The 12,089-nt window shown below is 46.6% G+C and overlaps 1 protein-coding gene across 10 annotated transcripts in view; it reads left to right on the top strand.

Annotated features, from left to right (window-relative positions):
* Positions 1-12,089, top strand: part of otofa (otoferlin a) — a 343,946-nt gene that overhangs the window by 329,348 nt on the left and 2,509 nt on the right. For 7 of the 10 annotated variants that reach the window (XM_059645650.1, XM_059645652.1, XM_059645658.1 and 4 more), the window contains one exon: positions 5,594-5,787. The exons of the other annotated variants lie outside the window; for them this stretch is intronic. In XM_059645650.1, the coding sequence (XP_059501633.1) occupies positions 5,594-5,774 (181 nt within the window). In that variant the 3' untranslated portion in view covers positions 5,775-5,787. The remainder of the gene's footprint in view (positions 1-5,593; positions 5,788-12,089) is intronic. 10 annotated transcript variants of the gene reach the window in all.

A 12,089-nucleotide genomic window follows, 5' to 3' on the forward strand; every position in this document is an offset into this window, starting at 1 on the left:
CTTCAAAAACGTTATTACCTTTTGAGAGGAGCTTTCACAGAAATACATCTCAAATGTTTTATTACGATTGATGTTCAAATTAACTACTGACTCATTTATTAACGGAAGTGAAAGAGCTCCCTTTCCCTTATGGCTGATATTGTCAGGACAAGCGGCTATTAGGAGCTGATAAGATACTTGTAAATGAGGAGCAGGAATGAGCTAACTCAGTGAGGCTTCATAGTGATTGCCCCTGGATGAAGTACACCTCTGAATAAGCTTCTGAACATTATCATTCTGCCTCTATCCTATCGTAAGCCTTTAGTTTTCATTAATCTCAATATTAAGCAATAACCAAATTGAAATGCAACACTTGGAGGGCTTATGTTTTTTGCTGTTGTTTCTAGACTGCATATCAGTATCATTTGCCAAGGAGTTTTATTCTCTGGGTTTGTAAAACACAATCTAAGCAACAGAGTTTTTTAGATTTCCCCTGACTGCTGACAGCAGAGAGCGAGAGTAACTTCAGCACAGATGAGCAGGGCTGATATCTCTACCCGCACTGATTGACAGCAAAGGTCTGTGATAACACAGTCAGCACCACATACCCTATGACCCCTGCCTACTTACTCACCCCAGGATTTTCATTTTCATTTCTAGCCCTGTGCCCATTGAGAAAAGGACATGTGAGCAAGCTAAAATCCTTTATATGTGCTACTCACCCATCCTTCACTGAGCACAAAGCAATGTCTTAGATTATATTCTGTTGAGTATCCTATTACTTAGACCACACTGGCAAAGGCTGCCGTAACATTTCAATGTCAGGTTCCTGAAAATGTGAGTCAAACCCTGGCCATATTTTCATTCTGAACAATCGTACGTAGAGCCTGGTGTTGGTATCGTCAGAAGTAACAGTGACAACATTGAAAAGACATTTAGACAGTACATGCATAGGAAGGGTTTAAAGGGCCAAATGCAGGTGAGTGTGATTACTCTAGTTTGGGAAGCCTTGTCAGCATGGCGGAGTTGGACTGAAGGGTTTGTTTCCATGCTGTATGACCCTACGGGAGACAGACAGGTTTTAGAAGAGATTTCCTTCTGGTCTCGAAAGAGCAGGAGGGTCCTTCTAGGCTCCAGATTACTCCCTGGATCATTGGTGCCTTTCATGACCATGATCAGCTATGTTCAGCTGTCCAACTGTCTGTGGTTGGTTCTGCAAATACCAGGCCAGGGCCTCCTGCCACAGTTGCCAATTCTCACCTCACATCATTGTCACCGGGTTCAGACAGAGGAAGTGTTATCAAACAGAGAGACCTAGGGGTGCAGGGTCATAGTTCCTTGAAAGTGGCGTCACAGGTGGATAGGATGGTGAGGAAAGTGTTTGGCACTCTTGCCTTCATTTGTCAGAGCATTGAGTACAGAAGTTGGGGCGTCATATCACAGCTTACAAGACATTGGTATGGCAACATTGGAGCACTGCGTACAATTCTGGTCATTCAGTGATAGGTAGGATGTTGTTAAACAGAAAGGATGCAAAAACATTACAAGAATGTTACTGAGATTGGAAGGTTTAGGTTATACGGAGAGGCTGGATAGGCTGGGAATTTTTTTCCCTGGAGCATTGGGGGCTGAGGGGTGACTTTATAGACGTTTATAAAATCACAAGGGGCATAGATAAGGTGAATAGCCAAGGTCTTTTCCCCAGAGTAGGGGAGTCCAAAACCAGAGGGCACAGGGCTAAGGTGAGAAGGGAAAGATTCAAAAGGGACTAACTTTTTCACACAGAGGGTGGTGAATATTGGAACAAGCTGCTAGAGGAAGCAGTAGAGGCAGGTATAATTACAACCTTTAAAAGATATTTGGACAGATACATAGGAAAGATTTAGAGGGATATGGGTTTAGCGCAAGTAAATGGGAATGTTTCAGTTTAGGAAACCTGGTCAGCATGGATGAGTTGGGCCGAAGGGCCTGTTTCCATGCTGTTTGACTCTATAGCTCTACGGCAGTCCCTCCAGACCAAGAATGACTTAAATTTAAGATGTATTTCATGAGTCGCATCAAAGACTCTTTAAAAAATTCTTCAAACCATAAATTAAAGCATGTACACAATCCCTTGCTGAAATAAATGGTACATGATCTTTTCAAACTGAGCCAAGCTTTCATTAAGGACTCTGCTACAATAACAAATATGGGGAAACCGAAACAATGGTGTCCATTGAAATTGAAAAACAGAAAGCAATGTTTCATTTTCTAATCTACGCAAGAAGACCTCTTAATACAATTCACAGGTGTGTTTCTGATTTTTTTTATCTTCTGATTTTTTTTACTCTAAGTGAAAGTCCAATCTTTGTTTTTAATTTTGACAGGATGAGTAGTTAAATAATTTCAGGTCAATATGCTCCAACAGACCTTATATCCACACTTCACAAGTACTCCTGCCTGCTCCATAAAAACCTGACTCCCACACACAATGGAATATAAAGAACTAAGAATTTCTTACTATTGAAAGATCATAATGTGATCTCTAAAAAGAAACAAGTCAGTGTATCCATTCTGACATAAGTTTTAATGGAGTTTGTACAGTCTTAGAGCCAATAATTCCGTAATAGTAAGACAGTGTCCCTGTAATACTCTAGCAACAAGACCGGCACAATGACCTGAATTATCTCATTCCATCCTGAGGAAGGGTCACTCAACCCAAAACGTTAACTCTGAATTCTCTCCACAGATACTGCCACACCTGCTGAACTTTTCCAGCAATTTCTGTTTTTATCTCCTTTGTTGCTATATTATTTTGATTCGACCTTGATCCATTCAGTTCTTTCCCAAACAAGCACAACAATAAGACAACTCATTTAAAAATAGCATTAATAGTGTCTTTTTCACACCACAATAGTTTTAATTTACTTCCTTCCCACAATTACCAAAGAAAGCTGAGGCTTAGGGATTAAGTTACTTCAAGGTTGCAAATTATCAGGCATCACTAATTTCCTACCACTAACTAAAAACATTAAGGCCATTTGTTGATATAAATTTGAGAATTTTCCAATAATGCCTATTTTCTTTAAAGCTTCTGTTTTGCTTTAAATCAGAGATAATGTTTAATCACCATCATCTCCAACACCATTCATGCCCGCAGACAAGGGTGGCGCAGTGGTAGTATGGCGCACTGACCTCTACATCGCCGAGGCCAGACGCCAACTCTCCGACACCACCTCCTACCGCCTCCTCGATCATGACCCCACACCCGAGCACCAAACCATCATCTCTAACACCATTCATGACCTCATCACCTCAGGGGACCTCCCACCCACAGCCTCCAACCTCATTGTTCCCCAACACCGCACGGCCCGTTTCTATCTCCTTCCCAAAATCCACAAACCTGCCTGCCCTGGTCGACCCATCGTCTCAGCCTGCTCCTGCCCCACCGAACTCATCTCCACCTATCTGGACTCCATTTTCTCCCCTTTGGTCCAGGAACTCCCCACCTATGTCCGTGACACCACCCACGCCCTCCACCTCCTCCAGGACTTCCAATTCCCTGGCCCCCAACACCTCATATTCACCATGGACGTCCAGTCCCTGTACACCTGCATTCCGCATGGAGATGGCCTCAAGGCCCTCCGCTTCTTCCTGTCCCGCAGGCCCGACCAGGCCCCCTCCACCGACACTCTCATCCGCCTAGTTGAACTCGTCCTCACACTCAACAACTTCTCTTTTGACTCCTCCCACTTCCTGCAGACTAAGCGGGTGGCCATGGGCACCCGCATGGGCCCCAGCTATGCCTGCCTCTTTGTAGGTTACGTGGAACAGTCCCTCTTCCGCACCTACACAGGCCCCAAACCCCACCTCTTCCTCCGGTACATTGATGACTGCATCGGCGCCGCCTCTTGCTCCCCAGAGGAGCTCGAACAGTTCATCCACTTCACAAACACCTTCCACCCCAACCTTCAGTTCACCTGGGCCATCTCCAGCACATCCCTCACCTTCCTGGACCTCTCAGTCTCCATCTCAGGCAACCAGCTTGTAACTGATGTCCATTTCAAGCCCACCGACTCCCACAGCTACCTAGAATACACCTCCTCCCACCCACCCTCCTGCAAAAATTCCATCCCCTATTCCCAATTCCTCCGCCTCCGCCGCATCTGCTCCCACGATAAGACATTCCACTCCCGCACATCCCAGATGTCCAAGTTCTTTAAGGACCGCAACTTTCCCCCCACGGTGATTGAGAACGCCCTTGACCGCGTCTCCCGCATTTCCCGCGACACATCCCTCACACCCCGCCCCCGCCACAACCGCCCCAAGAGGATCCCCCTCGTTCTCACACACCACCCTACCAACCTCCGGATACAACGCATTATCCTCCGACACTTCCGCCATTTACAATCCGACCCCACCACCCAAGACATTTTTCCATCCCCTCCCCTGTCTGCTTTCCGGAGAGACCACTCTCTCCGTGACTCCCTTGTTCGCTCCACACTGCCCTCCAACCCCACCATACCCGGCACCTTCCCCTGCAACCGCAGGAAATGCTACACTTGTCCCCACACCTCCTCCCTCACCCCCATCCCAGGCCCCAAGATGACATTCCACATTAAGCAGAGGTTCACCTGCATATCTGCCAATGTGGTATACTGCATCCACTGTACCCGGTGAGGCTTCCTCTACATTGGGGAAACCAAGCGGAGGCTTGGGGACCGCTTTGCAGAACACCTCCGCTCAGTTCACAACAAACCACTGCACCTCCCAGTCGCAAACCATTTCCACTCCCCCTCCCATTCTCTTGATGACATGTCCATCATGGGCCTCCTGCACTGCCACAATGATGCCACCCGAAGGTTGCAGGAACAGCAACTCATATTCCGCCTGGGAACCCTGCAGCCATATGGTATCAATGTGGACTTCACCAGTTTCAAAATCTCCCCTTCCCCTACTGCATCCCTAAACCAGCCCAGTTCATCCCCTCCCCCCACTGCACCACACAACCAGCCCAGCTCTTCCCCCCCACCCACTGCATCCCAAAACCAGTCCAACCTGTCTCTGCCTCCCTAACCGGTTCTTCCTCTCACCCATCCCTTCCTCCCACCCCAAGCCGCACCCCCAGCTACCTACTAACCTCATCCCACCTCCTTGACCTGTCCGTCTTCCCTGGACTGACCAATCCCCTCCCTACCTCCCCACCTACACCCTCTCCACCTATCTTCTTTACTCTCCATCTTCGGTCCGCCTCCCCCTCTCTCCCTATTTATTCCAGTTCCCTCCCCCCATCCCCCTCTCTGATGAAGGGTCTAGGCCCGAAACGTCAGCTTTTGTGCTCCTGAGATGCTGCTTGGCCTGCTGTGTTCATCCAGCCTCACATTTTATTATAATGTTTAATCACCTTTCTTTTGATACAAATTTTCAAAATCTGGAATTAAGTTCAGAAGATCAACAGAACTATTGGGATCAATCATACATTATAAATCCATAATGTGGAACATTTTTAATGTCCATTCGGTATTAAACTGTAACCCTTTTAATTATAATCTTTTTGCTTTTTTCCATTTCTTCCTCCCCTTCTGCATTATTCTTTTTCTTGCTCCTTCATACCTTGACCTCCTCCAACCTGCAGTCGACCTGACACCAGCTTTATCTGGTTTATGAACCCTCTAAAGTCCATCAGGTATTTCATCTGGCACAACTATCGTTGGTTGATTTTGAAGATCCTGGCAGTTGTGCTCCTTCTCCTTCTGGTTGGGCTCTTCCTTTATTCAATGCCTGGTTACCTGGTCAAGAAGATTCTTGGAGCCTGATGGCCGAGAAATGGTAGCCGTGTTTTCTCATCTTACATGTATCCTGTGTGTTCTTTCTTTTACCTCCCATGTTTCTGACAAGGGTTTCCTGCTGAGTTTGTTGCAGTCAGTTTTGTTAATTATTTAAATTGATATATTTGCTAACCTTAAAAATAATTAACTGCATAATAAAACAGTGGTGTATATTCAAATCACTCCAATAATTGTTTCTATGAAGCTAGCTCAGCCAGATTACACTACATTCATATCAAAAGTGTAACTTTTTGTACTGTTAAATGTAAGAAAGCTAAACATTTGAAAACACACAATGGTTTGGATTTTGCAGTAAGCAGGCATGAGTCAATCATTGCTCTTGTACTTCCCACATTCTTTATCTGGGCCTGATCTGGAAACTAATGAATTCCAAAGCCAATGTAGCTCATTCTCTTCTACAGGGCACCTGGTAGCTATGTAAACAGGCCAAATAGTAACATGTCTCCTTCACTAATTAGATTGAAGAATTCTTAAAAAGTAGACAAAATCTGAACCAAGGAACGTAAGTTGTAGCAGTTTGTTTATTATTGAATCAAGTGCAAAATGCACAACTAAGAGAAATAAAAGTGGTCTTAAGAGTTGAGATAATGTTACAGAGAGCATAAGTTAAAATATTTTGCAGTGATTAACATTCAAAAAAAAAGATATCACATATATCTACAAGTGTGTATCATACCTGTAATAGACTTGACTGGACAAGTCCTTGTATTTTATGAGATAACAAGGTGTAGAGCTGGATGAACACAGCAGGCCAAGCAGCATCAGAGGAGCAGGAAAGCTGACGTTTCGGGTCTGGACCCTTCTTCAGAAATGGGGAAGGGGAAGGGGGTTCTGAAATAAGTAGGGAGAGAGGGGGAGGTGGCTAGAAGAAGGATCGAGCAGAAGAAAGGTGGAGAGGAGATAGACAGGTCAAAGAGGCGGGGATGGAGCCAGTAAAGGTGAGTGTAGGTGGGGAGGTAGGGTAGGGATAGGTCAGTCCAGGGAGGACAGACAGGTCAAGGGGGTGGGATGAGGCTGGTAGGTAGGAGGTGGGGGGGGGTGGTTAGGTATGGGGCTTGAAGTGGGAGGAGGGTTAGGGAGGCAGGGACAAGCTGGGCTGGTTTTGGGATGCAGTGGGGGGAGGGGAGATTTTGAAGCTTGTGAAGTCCACATTGATACCATTGGGCTGCAGGGTTCCCAAGCAGAATATGAGTTGCTGTTCCTGCAACCTTCGGGTGGCATCATTGTGGCACTGCAGGAAGCCCAGGATGGACATGTCGTCTAAGGAATGGGAGGGGGAGGTGAAATGGTTCGCGACTGGGAGGTGCAGTTGTTTATTGCGAACCGAACGTAGGTGTTCTGCAAAGTGGTCCCCAAGCCTCCGCTTGGTTTCCCCGATGTAGACGTGGCCACATCAGGAACAGCGGATACAGTATACCACATTTGAGGTGGATTGCTGTTTTCTTGAGTCCTGGGATGGGGGTGAGGGAGGAGGTGTGGAGGCAAGTGTAGTGCTTCCTACGGTTGCAGGGAAAGTGCTGGGTGTGGTGGGGCTGGAGAGGAGTGTGGAGCAGAGAAGGGAGTCACAGAGAGAGTGGTCCCTGCAGAAAGCAGATAAGGGTGGGGAGGGAAAAATGTCTTTGGTGGTGGGGTCGGAGTGTAGATGTTGAGGGTGAGGATGAGTTAGGATAAGCGGATAAGGGTGTCAGTGGACAGTCACTGGTCGGGCCTGCGGGACAGGAAGAAGTGGAGGGTCTTTAGGCCATCTGCATGGGGAATGCAGATGTATAGGGACTTCTCTTAACAACTTGGGGCACTGCATCCTCACGGCGCCAGGGACTTGGGTTCGACTCCAGCCTCGGGCGACTGTCTATGTGGAGTTTGCACATTCTCCCCATGTCCGCAAGGGTTTCCTCCAGGCACTCCAGTTTCCTCCCGCAGTCCAAAGATGTGCAGGTTAGGTGGATTGGCCATGCTAAATTGCCTGTAGTGTTCAGGGGTGTGTGGGTTATAGGCGGATTGTTCTGGGTGGGATTCTTCAAGGGGCGTTGGTCTTGTTGGGCCAAAGGGACTCTTTCTACAGTGTAGGGAATCAAATCTAATCTAATCTAATCAAAAAAAAACTTCTCCTTCAATTCCTACAGACAAAGGGGCTGGCCATGGGCACCCATGGGCCCAAGCTATGCCTGCCTCTTTGTAGGATACGTGGAACAGTCCCTCTTCCACACCTACACTGGCCCCAAACCCCATCTCTTCCTCCATTACATTGATGACTGTATCTGTACCGCCTTGTGCACCCATGAGGAGCTCGAACAGCTCATTCACTTCACTAACACCTTCTGCCCCAACCTTAAGTTCACCTGGATCATCTCCAATACCACTCTCTCCTTCCTGGACCTTTCTGTCTCCATCTCCAGCAACCACCTGGAAACCAATATCCATTTCAAGCCCACCGACTCTCACAACTACCTAGAATACACCTCCTCCCACCCACGTTCCTGCAAAAATGCCATCCCCTATTCCCAATTCCTTCGCCTCCACCCCACCTGCTCCCGAGATGAGGCATTCCACTCCCGGGCATCCCAAATGTCCTCGTTTTTCAAAGACCACATCTTCCCCTCCACAGTGGCTGAAAACGCCCTCGACAGTGTCTCTTGCATTTTCTGCAACTCATCCCTCACACCCCCATCCCCGCAAAAACTACCAAAGCAGATTCCGCCTAGTCCTCACATATCACACCAACCCCCGCATCATTCTCAAGCACTTCCGCCATCTGCAATCCGACCCCACTACCAAAGACATTTTTCCGTCCCTACCTTTACCTACTATCTGGAAGGACCACTGTCTCCGTGACTCCCTCCGCCGCTCCACACTCCCCTCCAGCCCCACCACACCCGGCACTTTTCCCTGCAACCACAGGAAGTACTACACCTGCCCCTACACATCCTCCTCACCCCCATCCCAGGCCCCAAGAAGACTTTCCACATCAAGCAGATGTTCACCTGCACATCTGCTCATGTGGTATACTACATCCGCTGTACCCGGTGTGGCCTACTCTACATTGGGGAAACCAAGCAGAGTCTTGGGGACCGCTTTGCAGAATAACTATGCTCGTTTCGCAATAAACAACTGCACCTCCCAGTCGCGAACCATTTCAACTCCCCCTCCCACTCCTTGGAAGACATGTCCATCCTGGGCCTCCTGCAGTGCCACAGCGATGCCATCTGAAGGTTGCAGGAACAGCAACTCATATTCTGCAGCCCAATGGTATCAATGTGGACTTCACAAGCTTCAAAATCTCCCCTCCCCCTACTGCTTCCCAAAACCAGACCAGCTCATCCCTGCCTCCCTAACCTATCCATCCACTCCTCCCACCTCCAGCCCCACCCCCACCTCCTACCTACCAGCCTAATCCTGCCTCCTTGACCTGTCCATCCTCCCTGGGCTGACCTATCCCCTCCCTACCTCCACACTAACCTTTACTGGCTCCATCCCCACTTCTTTGACCTGTCTGTCTCCTCTCCACCTACCTGCTCCTTTATCCATTTTCTATCCACATCCCCTTCTCTCTCTATTTATTTCAGAATCCCCTTCCCCCCACACACAGACCACCTCCCCCACCCCTCCCATTTCTGAAGAATGTCCCAGACCCAAAACGTCAGCTTTCCTGCTCCTCTGATGCTGCTTGGCCTGATGTGTTCATCCAGCTCTACACCTTGTTATCTCAGATTCTCCAGCATTGACAGTTCCCACTATCTCCTAGTATTTTCTGGTGAGTTTAGTAGGTACCTATCACATAAGTACTGTACAGCAACTTTTCACCCTTCCGTCTATTTCAATGCCAGCATCTTGCTGAAATAAAAACGTCACACAGCTTCTGGAGAAGTGAAGTAACTTAGCCAACAACTTTCTGATTTAGCTACTGACATTTCACTGGGAGTCATGCTCCGATTTAGTCTATAATAATTGTGAATGCTTTTAGCCTTCGTCTTTCTATTGATCATAAAATCCTGGCTATGATCTTCCACATCAATGCAGTTAAATTTAATTGGAAACAATAACATATAAGATATAAGCTTATATTATTTCATCTTGTGTATAGGAACCAAAAGATCCCTATATATATCCCATATATAAATGGCAACAACATTTCTAAATATATTAAATCTTGTGCTATAAATTACAGGTGCAGGCTGTGTTCTCAAGTAGCCTGGTTCCCATTTCTAACCTTAAATTAGTGCTTGATTTATTTTCACCTTTTTCAGATACTTTGGCTCACACCAGTAGCCAACTGAAAAACAAACAGCAATTTTGATCGTGACAACAGTTTCAATTCTTTGTGTAATATTCCAATTGCTAATGCAGTGGTCTTTATAATTTGGGACTTTCAACTGCTCTGACTGAACGCCTATTCCAGCAACAGAATTACAATAGTTTTTGGGGTATTGTATAAAGTCCCTATGAGAAAGAAATATTGCAAGTAGGATCACTTGGGTAAATGAGATGTGAAATTTTGATTTCGCCCGAAGTGGAAAGTCTCCTGCTGTTCCGATGCTGTCTGACCTGCTGTGTTTGCCCAGCTCCATGTTTATTGATAGTGTGTTTGCAGCATGTTGCAATTTACATGATCGTCTTGCAGGTTCATAATTGTAATACCTTTGCGTACCATGAATACTCAGTAATGTAAAAAGGTTTTAAACTGTGTCCTACATTCAAGATAAAGTCAGTAAGGCATGAGAATCTCATGGCAGCCAGTACCCTTTGGACACTTGCAATTTACTTACCGTTATAGAACAAAGAAAATTACAGCACAGGAACAGGCCCTTCGGCCGTCCAAGCCTGCGCCAATCCAGATCTTCTATCTAAATCTGTCATCTATTTTCTAAGGGTCTGTATCCCTTTGCACCCTGCCCATCCATGGACCTGTCCAGATACATCTTAAAAGACACGGCCGTGTCTGCGTCTACCACCTCCACTGGCAACGTGTTCCAGGCACCCACCACCCTCTGTGTAAAGAACTTTCCACGCATATCACCCATAAACTTTCCTCCTCTCACTTTGAAATCATGACCCCTAGTAATTGAGTCCCCCACTCTGGGAAAAAGCTTCTTGCTATCCAGCCTGTCTATACCCCTCATGATTTTGTAGACCTCAATCAGGTTCCCCCCTCAACCTCTGTCTTTCTAACGTAAATAATCCTAATCTACTCAACCTCTCTTCATAGCTAGCACCCTCCATACCAGGCAACATCCTGCTGAACCTCCTCTGCACCCTCTCCAAAGCATCCACATCCTTTTGGTAATGTGGCGGCCAGAACTGTATGCAGTATTCCAAATGTGGTCGAACCAAAGTCCTATACAACTGCAACATTACCTGCCAACTCTTGTACCGAATACCCCGTCCGATGAGTGAAAGCATGCCGTATGCCTTCTTGACCACTATTGACCTGCATTGCCACCTTCAGCGTACAATAGACCTGATCACCCAGATCTCTCTGTGCATCAATTTTCCCCACAGCTTTTCCATTTACTGTATAGTTTGCTGCTGAACTGGATTTTCCAAAATGTCATCTCACATTTGCCCGGATTGAACTCAATCTGCCATTTCTCTACTCAACTCTCCAATCTGTCTATTTTCTACTGCATTCTCCAACAGTCCCCTTTGCTATCTGCTACTCTACCAATCTTAATGTCATCTGCAAACTTGATAATTAGACCATCTATACTTTCCTCCAGATCGTTTATGTATATCAGAAACAACAGTGGTCCCAACATAGATCCCTGTGGAACACCACTGGTCACAGTTCTCCATTTTGAGAAACTCCCTTCCACTACACGTTTCTGTCTCCTGTTGCCCAGCCAGTTTTCTATCCATCTAGTTAATACACCCTGGACCCCATGCGACTTCACTTTCTCCATCAGGCTACCATGCCTGAAGTCCACGTATATGATATCTACAGCCCATCCCTCATCTATCAACTTTGCCATTTCCTCAAAGAATTCGGTCAAGTTAGTATCAGTTTCCCTGTACAAAACCATGCGGCCTATCACGAATAAGCCCATTTTTTTCCAAATGTAAATAGATCCTATCCCTCAGTATCTTCTCCAGCAGCTTCCCCACCACTGACATCAGGCTCACCCGTCTATAATTACCTGGATTATCCTCACTACCCTTCTTAAACAAGGGGAGAACATTAGCAATTCTCCAGTCCTCCGGGGCCTAACTAATAGTTAGCTAGGAAATGCTAAAGGAACTACAACCTATTGTGACTCATGGTTAACTACAAAACAAATTCCCCATCCA

The sequence above is a fragment of the Stegostoma tigrinum genome, chromosome 4 (genome assembly GCF_030684315.1).
Source record: "Stegostoma tigrinum isolate sSteTig4 chromosome 4, sSteTig4.hap1, whole genome shotgun sequence".
Taxonomy (NCBI): domain Eukaryota; kingdom Metazoa; phylum Chordata; class Chondrichthyes; order Orectolobiformes; family Stegostomatidae; genus Stegostoma; species Stegostoma tigrinum.